This window comes from Danio aesculapii, chromosome 2, assembly GCF_903798145.1.
Source record: "Danio aesculapii chromosome 2, fDanAes4.1, whole genome shotgun sequence".
Taxonomy (NCBI): domain Eukaryota; kingdom Metazoa; phylum Chordata; class Actinopteri; order Cypriniformes; family Danionidae; genus Danio; species Danio aesculapii.
The window spans coordinates 10,898,997-10,921,458 of record NC_079436.1 but is presented as its reverse complement, the minus strand read 5'-3'; the positions used below and the strand labels follow the sequence as shown (position 1 = coordinate 10,921,458).

Sequence of the window (22,462 nt, the reverse complement as noted above, 5' to 3'; positions counted from 1 at the left end):
ATATTGCTGTTATACAAGAGTTTGACGGCATAGTCGTGTGTAATAAAAATAAAATCAAACACGGAGAGCCTCAAAATCCTTTTGTAAGAGGAACTACTTTCTTCCGCCATTCATTCACATCTGCAGCTGAAGTCAGAACAGCAGAAACCGTTGCTCATTCACCAACGTCACATTAGGGCTAGTGTGTAAATGATTCTCTAGCGTAATGTCTAAAGTGATGACAAAACAGGTGATTTTTGCTGACATTTTAAGATTATAAGGCTGAACAGCATGAAATGCCATCAGTCTACAGAGGTTTCCCAGTATTTCTACAATCAGAAGATCACAATAATTACCCCGAAAAAGCCAAAGCAACGCAATTACTACCAGATTACTGTTGTGTTTGCGATAAGGAAAAACGCTAAACACATACGGGCATTTCTTTCTTTCTGTTTAGTCTGCACTGCAGTAGCGAAAACAGGAGACTCATTAGCAGTGTTGCCAGATGTAGCTGACTGATTCCTGCCCAAAAACTATCCAGAACCCGCCAAAATGCAAAAAGACCCGCCCAGTCATCTGGAAATCACGCAAAATGTTGGGGGGGGATTTTGTGATGGTCGCCAGAATCACGCTCAGGGGGCGGGCTTTACGTTACAAAACCACCCAAATTCTCACTAGCCTCCTATGTCCTTTTTTACCAGCAAAAATTAATTCAAAACTGCCCAATTGGGTGGGAAACTGCCCAATCTGGCAACACTGCTCATTAGGAACGGACAGATGGCCAACCAAAAAGTAACTCAGGGTTATAAAAAGAGTGGCCAACACAAAATACACACATTCCTGATATGCAAGTCACTTCTCACACTCCAATCACGCACTACAATTACTATAGTATAAATACAGCACTGCAACATACAAAAGAGAAAGATCGACTTTGAAAGTCATTTACCTGTTTAATATCGATTTGATCAGCTGTAGTTAGAAATTACGCTGTTTTTAATCTTCTAAGGGCTTATTATACAGTCTCTGTCGCCATCTTGTGGATGGGCAACGTCTTTGCTCTGCTCAATGTCAGGCTAATGACCGCTGACACGCTGTCTCTTAGAATCTATAACTATTTTAAAATAGGCGCTGTCCTCATATATAAACTGCATAGGTGCAATCTAAACATCTACATTCTCGACAAAAAAAGCCTCAAAAGTACATTATACAATAATTGTCAAACAGTAGAGTGTCCTCTGCTTGATGCTGTATGTGGGCGGAGTAATGCACAAGGGTGAAAAGACTGTACAAGTGTTGTTATTGCAGAATATTGGATGGCTATCAGCCAATCAGATTCAAGAACCATACAGAACTGTTGCATAAATATTTTTTCATTATTAAAAGAACATATTATAGGTGGTTTTAAAAATAGGTGTTGGTGTAAACAGGGCCTGAGAGACTGTCAGGCACATCTGAAAGTGAGTTTTGATTGAGGAACTTGTAGCCCTGCACTGCCTGCAGCCACAAACTGTCAGACTGACTGATTCCAAAACAATGCTTTGGATAACCAGTTCATCCAGTTAACTAAAAGGAACTGGTTTGACAGGGTGATTATTTTAAGAACAAATTCTAGTGACTAATTATAATAATATATAGCGCTTATTGCACCCTTACTGAACAAAAGCAATGTTTTGTACTCAAATGAGCAATCATGTTAAAATCACACATGGGACACATGTAAAGCACACATGAAACATGAACATTTTCCAAAAGCCGCACATTTCAGATCTTTCAAACGTGATTGTAACATGTTGTTGCACATTTGAAGCTTGTGTTGTATTTCTGCAAGGGTAAAAATATTAATTCAGTCATTTTCCTTCAGCTTAGTCACTTTATTCATCAAGAGTCACCACAGTGGAATGAACCGCCAACTACTCCAGCATATTTTTTACGCAGCGGATGCCCTTCCAGCCACAACCCAGTACTGGGAAACATCCATACACACTTATACACTTTGGCCAATTTAGTTTACTCATTTCACTTATAGCGCATGTGCTTGGACTGTGGGGGAAACCGGAGCACCCGGAGGAAATCCACACCAACACGAGGAGAACATGCAAACTCCACACAGAAATGCCAACTGGCCCAGCAGAGACTCGAACCAGCGACCTTCTTGCTGTGAGGCAATCGTGCTACCCACTGAGCTACTCTGTTGTCGTAAAAAAATGATTAATAATAATAATAATAATGATGATAATAATAAAACACAATCTTAAGGCTAGTGAAAAGAGACCAAATGTGGCAGTTTTCATTAAAGAACAGATAATTAGCAAAAAGTTCAATGATTCTTGAGATCAAAAAATAAACATTTTACAAGATTTTTGTGTATTTTTAAAGAAAACTTGTGGTTTGAAGCAAATTGAAGCAAATAAAGCCATAAGGTTTGAGTTTTGAACATTTCACTTTAAATTATACTTTAAACATTACAGTTAAAAGTCAGATGTCATTTGAAACACAGAGTCTAGTCTACAACCAAAATGCTTCTGAAATAAATGTATTAAAACCGTACTCAATCATCAATGAGAATAAAACGTAAAATCTTTAACTAGCTCTAGTTTTGCAAAGCAACCTTTTCACATCTGGAAACAGTATTGTGGGTTTCCTCCGCTGCGTAGAACATATGCTGGATAAGTTGGTGGTTCATTCCACTGTGGCAACCCCTGATAAATAAAGGGACTAAGCTGAAAAGAAAAGAAAAAAAAAAATTTATGTATATATATATATATATATATATATATATATATATATATATATATATATATATATATATATAAATTTCTTTTCATTTTCAGCTTGGTCCCTTTATTAATCTGGGGTCGGCACAGCGGAATGAACCACTAACTTATCCAGCATGTTCTACGCAGCGGATATCCTTCCAGCTGCAACCCATCACTAGTAAATACCCATACACTCTCATTCACACACATACACTACGAACATGTCTTTGGACTGTAAATACAGTTGACGTCAGAATTATTAGCCCCGTTTATTTTTTTCCCCAATTTCTGTTTAACAGAAAGAAGATTTTTTTCAACACATTTCTCAACATAATAGTTTCAATAACTTTTCTCTAATAACTGATTTATTTTATTCGGAAAAAAAAATTATCAGACATACTGTGAAAATTTCATTGCTCTGTTAAACATCATTTGGGAAATATTTAAAAAAGAAAAAAAAAATTAAAAGGGGGGCTAATAATTCTGACTTCAACTTTATACATGAGTGTTCAATAGTTTTAGGACAACTTTGATTAAAAGTTATATTTATATATATATATATGGCTTATATGAAAGGCAAAGGCCTCTAGATTACACTTATTTGACCAAAATAAAATATGACCATGCCTTGATTCTTAATTATTTAATTAGGACAGTAAGGTCTCAATTTGCTTAGACAAAGGTCTTGTCACTTAACAGAAATAATGTACAGTATAGAATATAAAGTCATGGTGCAGTGGAAAAAGAATGAATATAGTGTATGACTCCCATGAGCTTGGAGGACTGAAGCCATACATCTTTGCAATGACCTATTAACTTATCATTAAAGTCATCTGGAATGGCAAAGAAAGCGTTCTTGCAGGACTCCCAGAGTTAATCAAGATTCTTTGGACTCATCTTAGCCCAGACATGCTCAATAACGTTCATGTCTGGTGACTGGGCTGGCCAATCCAGGAGCACCTTGACCTTCTTTGCTTTCAGGAACTCTGACGTGGAGGCTGAAGTATGAGAAGGAGCGCTATCCTGCGGAAGAATTTGCCCTCTCCTGTGGTTTGTAATTTAATGGGCAGCACAAATGCCCCCATACTGAATGTAACCCCAAACCATGATTTTTCCTTCACCAAACTTGACTGATTTATTTGAGAATCTTGGGTTCATGTGAGTTCCAATAGGTCTTCTGCAGTATTTGTGATGATTAAGATGCAGTTCAACAAATGATTCATCAGAAAAATCTACCTTCTGACACTTTTCCAAATGATCAACTAGAAGTCAAGTTGTTATTTGTTGCGCTTACAACTGCGATCGACGACAAGACTTTTGTCATGTAGCGTAAATACACCCACTTGCCATAAGAGCCTTTTAGGGTAACAGAATTGGACCGTATCCTAGTTTTTTATTTAAGACAGAAGAAAGCACCCAGGGGAGATGGCCAGTCCATCACAGGACTCTCTCGCACTTGTATATACACATAGTTCAGCCATGAAACTCCAACAATCAACTATTGGTACATTCATATGCATTCATCCTAATTCACATAAGCACATATAAAGCATACTCTAGCTTGAGTCCAGTAAACTGCAACTAATCATGAACATTTACTATTATCATATTAACTAATCATGAACATTTACCCTCCTCCACCCCAGCACCACCTGTAGAGATCTGCTAGGCAAAATTTACTTCCTTTAAGGCATCTATTTTTAATTGTTTTGACTAAGCACAACTAAATATTGCATTGCAACAACAGTGTAGCAGATTTCATCCTCCAAAATCAAGCTTATTTATATTTGATATCCGCTGGTTGAAATGATCACTCCGAGAGTAATCACGACTGATATTGACTATTCTTATTTCTTAACTCCCCCAAACAGACACAGGTAGAAATCTTTTTAAGGAGATGATGCAGTAATTACAGTATCTTCCAGGAAAAAGTGCCCAATTGCTTGTTTTAATTGTCTTTTTGCTATTTAGAACATCGAAATATATAATAAATACAATCTGCAAAAATGAAATATACTACATTTTATCTTTAAAGCAGGATAGTTTTAAACAACTCTAGACTAATGTGATCTGACAACCGTTTGAGACAGAGAGGGGAAAAGAGGCAACGTTACATAAACAATGGCTCTTTGGTGTGGTGAGCATCTGCACTTCCATCTTTAGGGTTCAGATCTTCCGGTAAATGAGCAATCCTAAACTTAACCACCACCTCCACCTGGTCTGGGTTTGCGGGGTGACACGTTCCTTAGTTCATGCCAAAATTTTATTAGTGGCTCACGCTTCCTCCAGATCATTTCATGGCCATATCCAATGTACCACCTAAAGAAATGAGAGAAAATAAATGAATCTAACAAAGTCTAACAAAACCTAACCTTTGGGGGGGAAAAGGATAGTTCACTCAATAATGAAAAATTACTCACTACTTACCTTCCCTCAAGTAGAGATAAAACTTTATGTGTTTCTTTAATTCTTCGAACACGAAAGAAGATATTTTGAAGAAAGCTAAAAACCTGTAACCATTGACTTCCATAATAGGAAAACAAATAGAATGGAAGTCAATAGTTACAGCTTTCTGACATTTTTTCCAAATCTTTTTTTGGGTTTAAAAAGGAAGAAAAAAGGTTAAAAAGATGTAAAGTGTGTTTAAATGATGACAGAAGTTTCTTTTTTTGTGTGTGAACTATCCAGTTAAGTGTGCACATATTAAAAATGAGAATAGTGCTATTCTTTACAACTCCTACACAACTATACACTGTAAAAAAATGTATGTGCCAATTAGTAATCACAACTTAATATTTTGAGTTAAGTTAACTTATCTTATGTCAAATTTTTAATGCATTTTTAATTATAGATATATTATTTATTATTTATTTTTCATTGTGATACTTTTATTTAAATTGACACTTGTTTACTTTTGGATGACATCAGATGATGAAAGTCTTCTGGGAAAAAATGGCTTAAGCGGGTTGACAATTTGGGTGTGTTTGGGATTAGTTTGAATATCTTGAACATGCATTTTATGTTAAAGGGCACCTAGGTTAGACCTTTTTTCAGATTTAATATAAGTCTTTTGCGTCTCCAGAATGTGTCTGTAAAGTTTCAGCTCAAAACACCCATCAGATTTTTCATTATACCTTTTGCAAGATTCTATTTGATACAGTTTTGCACCAGGGGGGTGTTTTGTCGTACTGCGTCTTTAAGGCTATTCCTCCCCACCCACCGTTTTTACGTGCCTTTCTGCGTGCCTTAATCTCCTCCCTAGGCTGCGTCAGACAACAGACAGACTTAAAGGAAGCAGATCTCACATAGCGTTTGTGAGAAATACTACAGTAAGAACTTTACCAATGAGTATTTGATGTGCAGTTGCATCGATGAGTCACATAAAGTTCACAAAGTTCACGTGCGCACACACACACACACACACACACAGATACACACTCACACACACACCGCAGCGGAAACACACACACAGACAAACAGAGCGCGTGTTTAGCTTTGCACTCTTTTTGCTCGCAAATGTGACAGGAGACAAGTTAATATCCACTGCTGTATGGATATCTGTTATGTTAATGTACAAAATAAACCTGATTTAACATCCACAAACCGGGACTGAAGCGTCTTCCCTATAATTGTTCTGACACGCGGCTGTGCTGATGAAGTAAAGCTGAAGTAAATCGCTGAACTTCATTACATTCAAACATTTTAAACATTTTAAACTCACTCTTGATCACATTTGATGATGATTGATGATCCTAGCAAACTGAACAGACCTTTTATTCCCGGTTGCTTTGCGCACGTCCGGTCTTGTTGATATGATTATACACGTGACTACCGGGACATGTTAATACGCGCAGCTGTCAATCAATTCGATGGGCGGGGGGACCGCACTCCTACGTAAAGTTGCGGTCGGTCTGAAAACCGCTCCAATTGGTCCACTGTTTTTATGTTGCTAAATTGAAAGCACTGGGTGTGTTTATATCACCCCAATATGACGGTCTATACACCATACCTGCACATACGTCTGTCCAAACAGCTTGAAAAGTTGATTTTTCACCATAGATGCCCTTTAAATATTTAACAAAAACAAAGTGTCTGTCTCTACTCGGTTTGAGTTTTTAGGTGTTTTTGTGCGTTTGAGAGGGTTTTGGACAGTTTGGGCTGTAAACATTCAAGTGTATGTGGAAACACTGACCGCCATTTTCACATTGTAATGTTGTGGGGTGTGTTTGTCTGAGGTTCTTCTCAAATACCTATTTCTTTGGTGAAATTTGTATTTATAGACTTTAAAAACCTGTTTTTAGTATTAAATAAATCATGGACCATTAGTCATCCTGATTAATTCAAGGTAAGTAACGTCAAGTATGCAGGCAGAACGGTGGCTCAGTGGTTAGCACTGTCGCCTCACAGCAAAAAGGCTGGTTTGAGTGCCAGTGAGTAAAGTTTCCTCCGGGTGCTCTGGTTTACCCCAAAGACATACAAAATCGGCCGCAGTGTATAAGTGTGTATGAATGAGAGATTTAAGACAACTTCAGAATTTAAGTTCACTAAACTTAGACCATGTCCATTACACTTGAATTATAAAGTCCTGTCAACATCATTCTTAATTACATCTACTTATCTTTTTAGGTTAACTAAACGTAGACCATGTCCATTACAGTTTTAACCTGAGTTAAGACAACTTCACTATTTAAGTGAAGTAAACTTAAACTTTTAAGGCAGTTACTTTTTTAAGTTGAAACAAGAAACTTTTTTTTTTCAAGTGTCTCTATTGTGAAATAATAAATCTGGTCAAATCAATGGTGATGACCACAAGACACTTACACTCCAAACAGAGCTCCACCAAGATGGGCTGCGTGATCAAAAAACCTCCATCCAAACAGAAGGCCGGCGATATCCAGAGCTACAAGAGCTTTCAAAGCCTAAAACATACAAAACATGGCGATATCTCACTCCACACACACACAAGATATGATAAGATAAACTTGAATTATTCTGCACACCCACTTACATTTCCAGCACTGAAGCTGACCACAGGAAGCAAGACGATTCCCAGTTTGGCCTCTGGTATCTTGGTGCAGACTGCGGCCAATACTGTCATGATGGAGCCTGACTACAGAACACAAACCAATACTGACTTCATGAGGGCTGTATAGCTTATGTGATTATATTTGATTTCAACCATTATAAGACATTTATAATACAGATAAAATAATATAAGGTGACTTCAGATGAGATTATGACCCAGGTTCATTCTGAAAACGTACCCCTATATACATTTCTGGAGAGCGCCAAATATGTCCTAGGAGGTACTTTTTTGCAGTTTATGTATTCGCAAATCCACCAGAGGCCGCTGTCGACTGATTGATTGACCTATCGACTGACCCACCCCTCCTCATTCCCTAAACCCAAACAATAGTGTTTTCAAAAGCACCGATTGACCAGCGATTTTATTTTTTGGCTTTTGCTTTTGTCTTTCTGGAACTGTTCTTTGCCACACTCAAACCAGTCAGCGTCGAGTCTCAAGTTCGCCGACGTACGCGGTGAGCTACTGGACACACTGGTAACAGCGGAAAAGCTGTCTATACAGAGGTAAGCAGTCAAAAGGAACGGCGTCATACCACCCTGTAGCATTCGTTTTAAAGCCGAAATGTAACCATGCATTTCTCTGGCTACATAATTCGCAATCTCCAGAAATGCATATAGGGCTACGCTTTCACAATGAGCCTATATTGTAGTTTTTTTTGTTAAATTCACAGTGTTGACACACAAATGAGTTTAAACCCTTTATAAAAGTGATTTTTGCATAATAGCTCCCCTTTAAATTCTGGAAATGGTTTGTTTGACCAATTTTAAATACTTTTCTGTTCCCTTCATAAGTTTTCATCTAACGCTTCATTATAGCATGCGTGGAATAAAATTAATTTGTTTTACAAGACTTACTTACACATTCATTCATTCATTCATTTTCCTTCAGCTTAGTCCCTTATTTATCAGGGGTCACCACAGCGGAATGAACTGCCAATTTTTCCGGCATATGTTTTATGCAGCGGATGCCCTTCCAGCTGCAACCCAGTACTGGGAAACACCCATACACTCTCGCATTCACACACACACTCATACACTACGGCCCATTTAGTTTATCCAGTTCACTTATTTACCTACACATATTTTAATTAAAACAAAACGAACTGTTTTGGGCTAATTTCATTATTGCATGGTGATTTTAGAGATTCATGTTTACTGTGCTTACCCTTGCTCACCTTTAATCAAGTGAAGGAATTATGATGTTTTCTAACTTTGTTTTATGCAATAATAATTTAATCCTGTTTTAATCAAATATATGAACTTATGTTTTTGTGCTTAACCTCATATAACCTTTGTTCATAACAGCTGTGGCTGGTAAGAGAAGTTAAATTCCGAGTACTTGTTATCAGCAAAATGTTACAACTCTTTCTTTTAGGCTGCGCTGCTTTCTCCATCTAGCAGGAATGTGGGAGTAAATCTGGTGATTGGTGGCCTACCATTGGTTGAGAAAACAGATGAAGCGGCCCTGGGTGATAAATATGGGGGGAGGGGGTGACACAGACTGCCTGTGCTGCTGTTCTCTGCCACCCAGGGCCCTTTATGCATTATCCATTTGATTCACTAAATTGATTTGAACTTATTTGAAGCCTCTGACCGATCTTTAAACCTGGGGGACTAGGGGAAAGTCCAACACAAGCAAACACAAAAAAGTATGTCTGTCAATTTTTTTTTCGGTTCCAGAAGAATTCATGATTAGTTTTGAAGCCATTATCTGTGCCTTTCTGAATGAGGTATTTGGCTTCAGGCACATGCTTAGCTGACAGCATTTAATCCTAAGAATACAAGTTTGCACCTCTTCCAGAAGCCTGCAGTCAGTATATGAGTGCTGCCTCAGGGTACCATCATAGAGAGACTCTAAATCACTTTTCAGATTTTTTTCATTTACTGTTCCTCATCGGTGGAATGAACCTGCCGATCCAATGCATCTATTGATTTACTGCAAACTTTTAAAAGCCACCTAAAAACTCATTTAGCTGCAAAATAAAAAATCTTTACTTTATCCCTACCTACTCTAGCTTGTACTTTTCAGTAATACTCTAACAACATCAGCAGCTTTGTATTAGTAGCACACAGTGCAAGTACTCTCTTTATGATGCTTTAAAGCAGTGTTTCTCAACCATGTTTCTGGAGGACCACCAACACTGCATGTTTTGGATGTTTACTTTAGTCTGTCATACCCACTACAGGTATTTTAGTCTCTGCTAATGAGCTGATGATCTGAATCATGTGTGTTTGGTTAAGGAGACATGGATGATGTGCAGAGTTGGTGGTCCTCCAGGAACGTGGTTGATAAACGCTGATTTAAACCACTTGCCGCATTCCTTATTTATAAGATGTTTTGGATAAAAGCGTCTGCTAAATTATTAAATGTAAACATATCTGCAATAAAAGCAGAAGTTAAAATAAACGCTATCTCAATACAATTCATAACGTTTTGATTTAATGGCTAATTTGTATGAATTTGTACGATCTCATTCGTACTATTAAGTATGATTTGCTCATCCCCAAATGATGATTTTGTTTAGCTGTAGGGTTTGGTGCCACGTCTCCTTTTTTTGACTGAAAAAAAATTGACTGAAGTCGTATGAATTAGCCACTAAACTGACAAAATGTAAAATAGTTACACTGAGTTCTGAGATCAGGCTGGAAATGCCTATTTATAAAGGTTCCGTGAAATTAAAGTACAGTTTTTTTAGATGATAGTATCATCAGTATGTTAGTCTTAAGGATATCTATAAGCTAGAGTGCTCCAAAACAGTGACAAAATGTGCATTTAGAAGATATAAACCTGATATAAACATCCAAATCCTGCAGTTTGTCACTTCCGCCTAAATGAATCAATGATTTCTTTGACATCACCTCATCCTTCAGTTTCTCATCAAATCTTCTGACCAATCAAATGCTCTATGGCAGGGGTGTCCAAACTCGGTCCTGGAGGGCCGGTGTCCAGCAGATTTTAGCTCTAACTTGCCTCAACACACCTGCACGGATGTTTCTAGAAAGCCTAGTAAGTGCTTGATTAGCTAGCCCAGGTGTGTCTGATTGGGGTTGGAACTAAACTTTGCAGGACACCGGCCCTCCAGGACCGAGCTTGGACATGCCTGCTCTATGGTATCTGACATGTCCTGCCTATTTCAAGGCACTTCATTTGATGCGGTTGAGCTCAACCACTCTCACTGGCAGAGCTGTGATAAAAACAAAACCCTATTGGCTGTTTTTTTAAGGGGAGGAGCTACAATATGACCCGCCCTGTCTTGGGGTTTTAGTTGAGATTACGTCAAACATCGAGTAAACAAATCACATTTTAAAGCACTTCATGAGACCAGTTAGATTATTAGATTTGTTTGATTATTAGATCTGTTTTTGATCTGTATACGTTTTGTGGAATTGAACCAGATTTTGGTAAAAACCCAAACAATACAAACATTAAAATAAAACAAAAGAAATCTGAAAAATGAGTTATGTGTAATAACAATGGAAGACACAAGGGGAAAGTGCTAAACTACTGAACTGTATTTAATACTTTATATAAAAGGCCTTGCTCATCATTGTCATTGTCTTTGCTAAAATGTCCACCCTGGTTGATTTCAGAGAGATTTCAGCTGCTGTCTGGGCTTTTGCTGCCTTTCTACATCTCCCTTTCTTCATGTGTTCAATACTTTTTTCCCGGTGTCATTTCATTTTATTACGCATAGCTTAATTTGTAAACTAATTAGATTAGTTTTCTTTGCATACATAGATTTCTTTGCTTGTTACCAACATCCGATGAAAATTTCAAGTCAACAACACCTTTAGAAATATGCTTTTTTCTGAGAAAAATGGTGACGTGTTCAATACTTATTTTCCCCGCTGTATATAACACTTAACAGATGCAGGAAACTCACCGCTCCAAGTGATGGGCCCAGGCGACCAGTAGCTGTTTTAAACACATAACTAACAAATGTTGAGATAACACCTTGGGATAAAAAACACATTTTTAAAATTATATTAGACCAGAACTGTAGGAACTGTGGAACTAAATACAGATATTTTTATAGTGCTTACTATACCTCCGGAAAGATAAAGTGCCAAAAACTGCTCCCTTCCGAGCAGAGAAACTATGCTAGAAGAGAAAGTCCACAGCACATACATGTTGGCCACCATGTGAATGACTGAGTAATGGCTAAAAGAAGAGAGGACCATGGGAAGGCAACGCGTCTCTGAAAGAGAACAATAGAGGGTGAAAACCTGTAATATCTGGCTAAAAATAGTGGTTACAAGCCAAAAGTACAGTTGAAGTCAAAATGATTAGCCCTCCTGTGAATTTTTTTTTTTTCTTTTTTAAATATTTCCTAAATTATGTTTAACAGAGCAAGGGATTTTTCACAGTATTTCCTATAATATTTTTTCTTCTGGAGAAAGTCTGAATAAAAGCAGTTCTTAATTTTCTTAAAAAAAACAAACATTTTAAGGTCAATATTATTTAGCCTTATAATATTGTCATTACAAACTATGACTTGTATATATTTTACTTCACATAAAAGATATTTTTAAAATATATATTTTCATTGTTTTGGCCATACAGTGAACATTGGAAACGACTGATTTTCATTGTACAAGCAAAATAAACAGTAATTTATCTAATCTTTTTTATGTTTTGCAAAATAAAGTTAGTTGAGTGTGGTGGATCTATAACATATTAAATTAATTACTAGATTATCTATCACTTAAAAAAGTAATAATCAAGGTTATTTAAGTAAACGAAACAAAAACTCAAAAAACGTTAACTGAAATAAAATACAAAATTCACAATAAATGAAAAACTAAAAATAACTGAAACTAGTAACAGCCACTGAAAATGCACCAAATTAAAATAAAACGAGCAGAAAATCAATAATCATTTTCAGAATTAATAAGCCCTCATTTTGGGGCAGATCATTTGACTTGCGGCTGTTTAGAGAAACACCAGTGAACGGCGCTTAAACAGCCAAACGCATCATTTAAGCGCTCGATAATATACAAAAACATGTTTCTATAAAACGTCTTCTAAATTTTCTTCATTTGCCAAAAGAGTTAAACTAGACTTGTATAACTACACATCTTTAATATAAAGAAGATTGTCTGAATTCTTCATAATTTTTACTTTTATTTGTTGCATTTGTACGATTTTGGATTCAGTTTTTTTTTTTCCAAACAATTATATTATTTTTATTACTATGTAAGAGTTTTGAACAAGGGTTAATGTAAGCTGAGCAAATACTAAACGACATTGGACTGTTCTGTTAATTCTGTTAAACTAGAACTATTAAAACTGAAACTAAATATATGAAAACTAAACATAAACGTGTAGAGAAAATAAAAACATTAACAAAATAAAATCTGTTACAAAACGAATAATGAAATGAATTAAAACTAAAGTGAAATGTACAGCAAATGTAAAAAAAAAAGTTAAAATCGTAAGTTAATGGCAAGTAATAACCTTGATTATCATCATAACATCTCAGTGATCTTACTTACTGGAGGCAGGGTTCGTTGTGAAGTACTTGACTAAAAAGCGTTGCATCGAAGGGACTCTCCAACAACACAGGACCACAGTGTTTAGAGCTATGATGCCTAAATAACAAAACAAGGTAACACTTTAATTTGAGTAACAATTCGCACCATTTACTATTGGCTTATTACCTGCCTATTATTAAAATATTAACTGTTTATTACCAAGTATGATCTTATTTTTCTGTACATCCCTAATCCTACCCAATACCTAGACCCAACTACTACCTTACTAACTATTAATAAACAGCTATTTAATAGGTTATTGATCTAAACGTCTTAGCTAATGGTTTGTTAATAGTGTGAGTTGTACATTAAAATACAGTGCGACCAATAACAGTGAAAGAACCCAAAACTAGAGTCATACACCAACCTGTGACTGTTTTTTGTCCCTCACTGAGGCCACTCCAAAAATCATCAACCGCAGATATGAACAAAATCACCTGCTTCTGGAAGTTTGACAGCTGATTCCACCAGTTGTGCCAGTATGTTGTGTCGTGACCCTGTATGAAATCCAGTGTAATGAACATGACTGGTATTTTTTGGGCCTAAAATGTGGCTCATTTTACGCTAATCCTAAGGCTGCACAATACTGGAAATAACTGACATTTGTTTTTCTGCGATATATATTGCAATATAAATATACTTTTACAAGATGACTCTATTTAATTTTACATTGATGGGAATGATTTGTAGGGGAGTGCATCTGCATGAAATTTTACAAAAGAAAATAAAATAGTGCAGATCAAAACAACAGAACAAAGATAAAAACTAATTAAACAACACTTTATGCTTTTTGGTGGAGTAAAACAGTATTGAAGAATAGAAATTCAAGATGTAAAATACTGTAACACTGCATATACAGTTGACGTCAGAAGTATTAGCCCCCCTGATTATTTTTTTTCCCAATTTCTGATTAATAACTGATTTATTTTATCTTTGCCATGATGACAGTAAATAATATTTGACTAGATATTTTTCAAGACACTTCTATACAGCTTAAAGTGACATTTAAAGGCTTAACTAGGTTAATTAGGTTAACTAGGCAGGTTAGGGTAATTAGGCAAGTTAATATATGTGTAACTATGGTAAAAAATAAATAAATAAATAGCTTAAAGGGGCTAATAATTTTGACCTCAAATTTTTTTTCAAAAATTAAAAACTGCTTTTATTCTAGCCAAAATAAAATAAGAAAAAATATTATTACACATACTGTGAATATTTTCCTTGCTCTGTTAAATATAATTTGGGAAATATTTAAAAAAGGAACAAAAATTCAAAGGGGGGCTAATAATTCTGACTCAAACTTTAGTCTTTATGGTATTAAATAATGAAACACTTTTAATCTTAAAAGTGGCGAAATTATAAAGTTAAAGAGGCAAACTTTATAATTACTTGTGTCCAAATGGTTTAAATTCATTCGAAATCTTACAATCACAGGTCTTAAAAAAGACATCCTAATAAAATAATATTATATTATTAGATTAGTTAAACTTTCAACACAGGCTCATTGTGAAAACGTAGCCCTGCGGACGTTTTTCGAGACAGCGAATAACGTAGGCGGAGGTACGTATGGATGCATTTCATTTCTTTAAACGAACGTTACGGGGCGGTGTGACGCTGTTCCTTTTCGCGCTTACCAGCTGACCGCTTACCTCCGCATGGACGGCATTCCGGCTGCAACCAGTTTGTCCCGTTAGCGCGCCACGTCCATCGGCGGATTTGAGATGCAGCGAGGAGTTGACCATGAAGACGGGGGTTCGAGTCCGGTGAAGAGTGGTTCCAGAAAGCAGGTAAGACAAAAACAGAATCCAAAATATAAAACAAACAAGTGAATAGCAGGGTGAGGATGTGGTAAAAAAAAAAAAAAGTCAGACGAGGGCTTTTATTTTTTTGGATTGCTTTTAAAACGTGTTGGTTGGGTTTAGGGAAGTGGGTGGGCGGGTCAATCGATAAAACTGGTTGGGTTTAGGGAAGGGGGAGGGTGGGTCAGCCAATCGTTCGCTCATTCAGTCAGAAAGTCTGTCCAAAAGTGAGTCAACAGCGGCCTCTGGTGGGTTTAGGCGAGAACAGCAGGCGCGAATGGCACTTGCTAGGGAAATTTGAGATCTCGAAAAGCGTACACAGCGAACTCTGGCGGATTTGCGAAAACAAAAACTGCAGAAAAACGTGCCACCAGGACGTATTTCACAGTCTCCTGAAACGTCCGTGGAGGTACGTTTTCAGAATGAGCCTAGGTTGTAAACTTGTATGTTTCGAACTGTGTTTTCTGGTTAATTACAATCCCAACTTGACATTGCAGATCCTGCGATGTGACTATTGCAGATTCGCACATTGCGATATCGATTCTGAAACTATATATTGTGCAGCACTAACTGATACTGTTTGTTTGTTTTTTTTACCTCCAGAAGTGTATCCCGCTTCTCTTCTTTAGCCTCCTCTATGGCTAGTTGCACTCGCGACTTTACTGATTCATACTGCAAGATGGCAGCTGCGCCAAAAGAGCAGCCTGTGAACTGAAATGATGTTAGAACTACCTGGATCAACAAACTAAATGCAAACACAAAATAGACATACACTGAGGGCTCGAAATTACATTTACATTGTCATTTAACAGACACTTTTGTTCAAAGTGACTTTGAATTGAGGAGGCATTGTGATTCAACAAGGAGAGGCAATGCATACAAGAAGTGCTTATTACACAAAGGAACTTGAGTGCTTAGAGAATTAAGTGCTAGAGTAAAGGGGGGGGGGGGTATTATAAAATTAAGAACAGTGTTTTCTACAGGTGTTTTGTCAAGCCCACTCACTTCATAAATGCACAATTTTGTTTACTTGGATCTCCGAACTGTAGGAGCATCCACCAAAACTGAATGAGTATCACTACAACAAATTGTATATTAAGGGATTTATTTAGTTTATATCTTACAATTCTGACTCAGGCCCAATCCCGATTCTATTTTTGCACCTATACCCCGTCCTCTTGGTCCTTGAAACAGTGTGTGAAAGAGAAGGGCTTCAATTTTACCCCTAAGAAATGGGGCATCACTACAAGCCCTGCACACATCATCATGTGTCATCGCGATCTCTAGCTTCATATGAGATCGACGATGGCGACTGCTGTAGTTATTCCAGTTGCGTTATTTTTTGGTATTTATCTTCAGGAAATCAATGAAGGCATATATCATGTTATCATGACGATCTAATGTAACAATAAGATCATAACTGTACTGTGTATTTACACCGTGGCCAAATTCATCAATGTAAACACACGAAAACAACATTAACATTATAGCAGACACTGTAAAAAGCTCATTCCCAGCCACTAGACATTACTGACAGGGTATTCGAGTGTCATCAAGTATCATAATGTTGTGGGACTGCTGTACAGGAGTTATTACTAGGAATTATAGATCGCAAAATTTAGCGGTTGGTTTTTTTAGGTGTTTTTTTTTTAAAGCATGACGGTAAAACATGAACGCGGTTATGAATATATTAAAACATGTGATTGTTTGTCGTAAAAATTCGTAATAATGACAAACAATACTAATTTGGTGATCTCCTTACTTCCGGGTGTAACTATCCTACCTCTCTGGCTGGTGTATTCTGGGAAATTTTCTTACCTTTTGGTTTTGAGTGTGGTCCTGGAAAATCTTCGTTCGAAGGGCTATTCACCCCTTCCCCTTAGCCCTACGCCTTCAAGCTAAAGAGAATTCGGACATTTCATCATGTGCCATCGCGATCTCTAGCTTCATATGAGATCGACGATGGCGACTGCTGTAGTTATTCCAGTTGCGTTATTTTTTGGTATTTATCTTCAGGAAATCAATGAAGGCATATATCATGTTATCATGACGATCTAATGTAACAATAAGATCATAACTGTACTGTGTATTTACACCGTGGCCAAATTCATCAATGTAAACACACGAAAACAACATTAACATTATAGCAGACACTGTAAAAAGCTCATTCCCCGCCAATAGACTTTTCTGACAGGGTTTTCGAGTGTCATCGAGTGACAGAATCTTGTGGGACTACTAGGAGTTATTATTATGGATTATAGATTATAGTTTTTATTTTAGTTAATTTTTTTTTTAAAGCATGACAGTAAAACACGAACTCAGTTATGAATCTGTTAAAACGTGTTTGTTTGTTTGATTGTTTGTAATAATGACGAAAAATACTAATTTGTGCTTCTCCTGACTTCCGTGTGCAGCCATTCTGCTGTTGTAGCTGGTGTATTCTGGGAAATTTTCTCACCCCTTGGTTTCGAGTGTGGTACTGAAAAACCACCGTTTGAAGGGGTATTTAACCCTTCCCCTTAGCCCTACATCTTCAAGCTAAAGAGAATCGGGACACCCCTACCCCTTCATGTGAACAAGCAAAACAAGTAAGAGGTAGAAATTGGGATTAGGCCTTCATAACATCAGAATTGCGAGTTTGTATCATGAAATTCTAAGATAAAAACTCGCAATTACTTTTTTTTTTTTTTATTCAGTGGTGGAAACGGGCTTCCATAGAGGGCGCCCTTGCATAGTCATCAATGGAAACTGGATGTCAGTTCTACTGCGATCTTAAAATATCTTAATTTTAAAATATATTTTTTAAATTATCGTTTTTAAATGTAAACAACCTTTGTGCAGTGCAAACGAATGTTAAAGATTCTTCACTGAGCTACTGATGCCAATAAAGATTTATTTTAAGACTTTTTTTATTTTTACAAGTTTATTTGGGGAAATCAATGATTTAGGCCCAATCCCAATTCCACCCCTTAGCCCTTCCCCCTACACCTACCCCTCGTTTTGCATGTGCAAGCCAAGGGGTAGTGGTATCCGAATTCTCTTTAGCTTGAAGGCGTAGGGCTAAGGGGAAGGGGTGAATAGCCCTTCGAATGAAGATTTTTCAGGACCACACTCAAAACCAAAAGGTAAGAAAATTTCCCAGAATACACCAGCCAGAGCGGTAGGATAGTTACACCCGGAAGTAAGGAGATCACCAAATTAGTATTGTTTGTCATTATTATGAATTTTTACGACAAACAATCACATGTTTTAATATATTCATAACCGCGTTCATGTTTTACCGTCATGCTTTAAAAAAAAAAAACTCTTTAAAAAAAACCAACCGCTAAATTTTGCGATCTATAATCCCTAGTAATAACTCCTGTACAGCAGTCCCACAACATTATGATACTTGATGACACTCGAATACCCTGTCAGTAATGTCTATTGGCTGGGAATGAGCTTTTTACAGTGTCTGCTATAATGTTAATGTTGTTTTTGGTGTGTTTACATAGATGAATGAGGCCACTTTGTAAATATACAGTACAGTTACAATCTTATTGTCACATTATATTGTTATGATAACATAACATATGCCTTCAGTGATTTCCTGAAGATAAATACCAAAAAAAATAGCACAACTGGAATAACTACAGCAGTCATGATCCGTCTGATCTCACATGAAGCAAGAGATCACGATGACATATGATGACGTGTGCAGGTGCTGTCGCAATTCTTAGGGGTAAATTTTGAAGCCCTTCCCCTTAACCCTCGGTTGTAAGGGCCAAGGGGGTGGAGTACAAAAATAAACCTACAAAACCTAATGAAATCCTTATAAAAAAGGTTTCATTGCTCTGTTAATGTCAGTGTTTCGTGCTATACTTTTATTTATATTGTATATACAAGTTATGTCGTGAAGCAAAGCGATTTCTGTATGAATGATATGTGATGCACTAAAATTTAAACAATTACTGGCAATTCTGGTTACCAGTAACACTGTCAAATTTACAAGCGCAATGCACAATAACAATTACAATTTTGCTATAGTATTACAGCACAATTGTAATTAAATTATATTTATATTTACAGAAGGCTTGTACATTTTACAGTATTACTGGCAATTCTTACAGCATGGATAAATTTACAAGCGCATTGTAGGTTTACAGCAAAATTGTAACTGAGAATTTACAGTGCGCTTGTAAATTTTACAGTATTACTGGCAACCAAAATTGCTGGTAATACTGTACATTTTACAGGATTTTTTACAGTGTGGAATTAACTACGAATGTGATACAAGCACCAAATGAAACACTGCATAGCAAACCAACCTTCAAATACCACCAGTAACACCTATTATAGACAGACTAATATAATGACAAGCAAGTTTTACTCTACTTTTATGTTAATTTGAGATTTAACCAATTTACATGACTTATCCCACCCTGAAAATAAACTGTGGGTATGAAAAAGAGAGAGCGAATAAGAAACAAAATTGTAAAAATTATCGGACATTTCCAGGTTTCCCATTTTTAGAGTCTCACAGTGTGAAAGAAAAACCTTACCCCCACCGTGAACACCAAGGGTCTGAAGAGTTGATGTGGTCTTCTGGATGGCATAGGGGGCACAGGTGTGGGTGGCACAGCCTTTTGTCCCCCTGCCTCACCTTCTGTCTCTTGCCCACCTCTTTTGCTTTCTGATGGTCTCTGAGCTTTCCGAAAGCCACATCTTTGCTGAGGATGGATGTTTAATCTATGGAAGATAACATATTTGTTTTCAATATTTTTACTATGTTCTACTTTAATGCATTTTTCAGTTACATTAAAGAGACAGTTCACCCAATAATTACAATACCTGTTTGGGTTTCTTTCCTCTGTTAAACGCAAAAGAAGATATTTTGAAAAATGTTGGAAACTTGTAGGCATTGAATTGCATAGTATTTGTTTTTCCTATTATCGTATATTTCCATTTTTTGGATGAGCTATCCCTTTAACTGCACTGCTTTGACTTTTAAATCAAGTTGACACAGTCAATTAAATAGTGCTAATGTAGTTTTCAAATTATACTTGCATGTAATTTCAGACCAAATATTCAATATACCATGGTAAACAATGTAGTGAGTTGTCACTGAATAAAAGTGTGAATATAAAACCAACTTTACCTCAATTTTATAGTGCAGCCCAAATGGATGTCAATGGTTTCCAACATTCTTTAAAATCTCTTATTTTGTGTTCAGCAGGGAAAAAGAGAAACGTATAAACATTTGGAACTACTTGAGGAAGAGTAAATGATGACAGAATTTAAATTTTTGGATGAACCATCCCTTTAACTGCACTTCTTTAACCTTTAAATCAAGTTCAAAGTCAATTAAATAGTGCTAATGTTGTTTTCAAATCATACTTGGGTGATTTCAGACCGAATATTCGAAGTACCATGGTAAACAATATAGTGAGCATGTCACAAGTTGTTGCTGAACGAAGGTGAAAATGTAAAATCAACTTTACTTTGCAGCCCTAATGGATGTCAATGGTTTTTAACATTCTTCAAAATATCTTATTTTGTGTTCAACAGGAAAAAACAATTGTATAAAGGTTTGGAACTACTTGAGGAAGAGTAAATGATAACAGAATTTTCATTTTTTTGGATGAACTATCCCTTTAACTGCACTTCTACTTTTAAATCAAATTCACAGTCAAACAGTAATAATGTTGTTTTCAAATCATACTTGCATGTGATTTCAGACCAAATATTCAATATACCATGGTAAACAATATAGTGAGCATGTTTCAAGTTGTCGCTGAACGAATGTGCAAATATAAAACCAACTTTGCCTCAATGTTATAGTGCAGCCCTAATGGATGTCAATGGTTTCCAACATTCTTCAAAATATCTTATTTTGTGTTCAACAAGAAAAAAAGAAACTCATAAAGGTTTGGAAGCACTTGAGGAAGAGTAAATGATGACAGAAATGTTCATTTTTGGATGAACTGTCTCTTTAATTGCACTTCGACCTCTAGTTTGCCTTAAGGATGATGCCCCCTAGTGAGAGAATAATATCAACAACACTTACTAGAGCAAACCCTAATAAGAGGACGAGAATAAGCACTTTAAAAACAACTACACGAAAAATTCCAACATGTAATCTCGCAAACTGAAGGCGTAAATATTGAAGTCTTTCTTAACATAGCATGATAACAATCCAACATATCAATCTTAAGATTGCTTGACGTTACCTGGTGCTTTTTGGACACATGAATGATGCATTTAACGAGTTTATTTTGGTCCATTTCATACTGCAGCTCCTCCATGCCATGTCCCGACTAACGTTACTGGTCTGCGCTTTGCAGCTCGGGACAGTCACAGTGTTTTGTAACGTATCTGTTTTTTTTTCCTCAACCTCAAGAATCACGTGGTACTACGCAGCTCACTTTAACAACTCTTCACTTACATTAATAATTCTTGACTTACTTGACTTATATAAGATAAAGGCTCATTAGTAGACTTCACAGCAGCAGGTTCTAGTTTGACACGATCCGAAGTTAATACAACGTCTAGAATTAAACAAGTTCAAGGGCGTTATGGCTGCGTAGTGTCTGCGCATATCTGATTTATTCATGGATTTATTACGCTCTAGTCGTTTAGACTATTTTGTACAGTCTGTGTAGACTACTAAGTAGACAAGATGTAGGTCTAATTGCCTGCTAAAGAAGCTAAATTATGAATTTGATGAGTTAATTTCTTATCTCGATGTCACTTTATGTACACTACCTGACAAAAGTCGTGTCGCTTATAAGTTTTAGGAACATCTAAATAGCTTTTAAATTGATCATTTGACATCAGAAGTGGCTTATTTGAAAGGCAAAGGCCTCTAGATTATGCTTATTTTACCGAAATAAAATAAGATCATGCCTTGATTTTTTAATGATTTTTTAATGATTTAATGAGGACAGTCTGACTTTGCTTAGACTAAAGTCTTGACACCTAACACAAATAATGTCCAGTATAGAATATAAAGTCATGGTGCAGTGTAAAAAGAATCATCATTGTGTATGACTCCCATGAGTTTGGAGGACTGCATCCATACATCTTTGCAATGACTTGTGGTATACAGTTTAACCCAAAGTATGATCAGTCTGTCAGAAGAAGAAAAGCCGGAGTCAAAGATTTAAATAAATAAATAAAGTTTACTAAAGATAGTTTGCAGTTTTATCAGCCGAAGCTTCATCACTCACGATGAGTTCCTAGGCCGCTATGACTTACAGTACAACAATGCAGCAGTTATACTCTTTACACACGTCCAGAAAAGGTGGGATTCAGGTAAACAGTTCT

General features: G+C 36.5%; 1 protein-coding gene across 2 annotated transcripts; it reads right to left on the bottom strand.

The window, feature by feature from the left end:
- Nucleotides 1-3,823: 3,823 nt before the first annotated feature.
- parla (presenilin associated, rhomboid-like a) lies at nucleotides 3,824-21,689 on the bottom strand. Of its 2 annotated transcripts, none has more exons than XM_056472645.1 (10): nucleotides 21,602-21,689; nucleotides 19,699-19,885; nucleotides 15,755-15,868; nucleotides 13,726-13,855; nucleotides 13,320-13,415; nucleotides 11,873-12,022; nucleotides 11,708-11,778; nucleotides 7,747-7,848; nucleotides 7,560-7,657; nucleotides 3,824-5,057 (listed from the first exon to the last, which is right to left on the bottom strand). In XM_056472645.1, exons 2-10 carry the CDS (start codon nucleotides 19,750-19,752, stop codon nucleotides 4,937-4,939), a joined length of 936 nt encoding a protein of 311 aa, XP_056328620.1. In that variant the 5' UTR covers nucleotides 19,753-19,885; nucleotides 21,602-21,689; the 3' UTR covers nucleotides 3,824-4,936. The 2 variants fall into 2 exon arrangements, with proteins under 2 accessions (XP_056328620.1, XP_056328612.1); XM_056472637.1 differs by lacking the exon at nucleotides 21,602-21,689 and adding an exon at nucleotides 21,367-21,591.
- Between the last annotated feature and the right edge of the window lie 773 nt (nucleotides 21,690-22,462).

Coding starts and splice junctions, on each gene's coding strand:
- parla (XM_056472637.1), bottom strand. CDS start 21,446: ATGGCATGGAGGAGCTGCAGTATGAAATGGACCAAAATAAACTCGTTA. Junction 15,869..19,698: donor CCTTGGTGTTCACGGTGGGG/GTAAGGTTTTTC, acceptor ACATCATTTCAG/TTCACAGGCTGCTCTTTTGG. Junction 13,856..15,754: donor AGCGGGATACACTTCTGGAG/GTAAAAAAAACA, acceptor GATTTCATACAG/GGTCACGACACAACATACTG.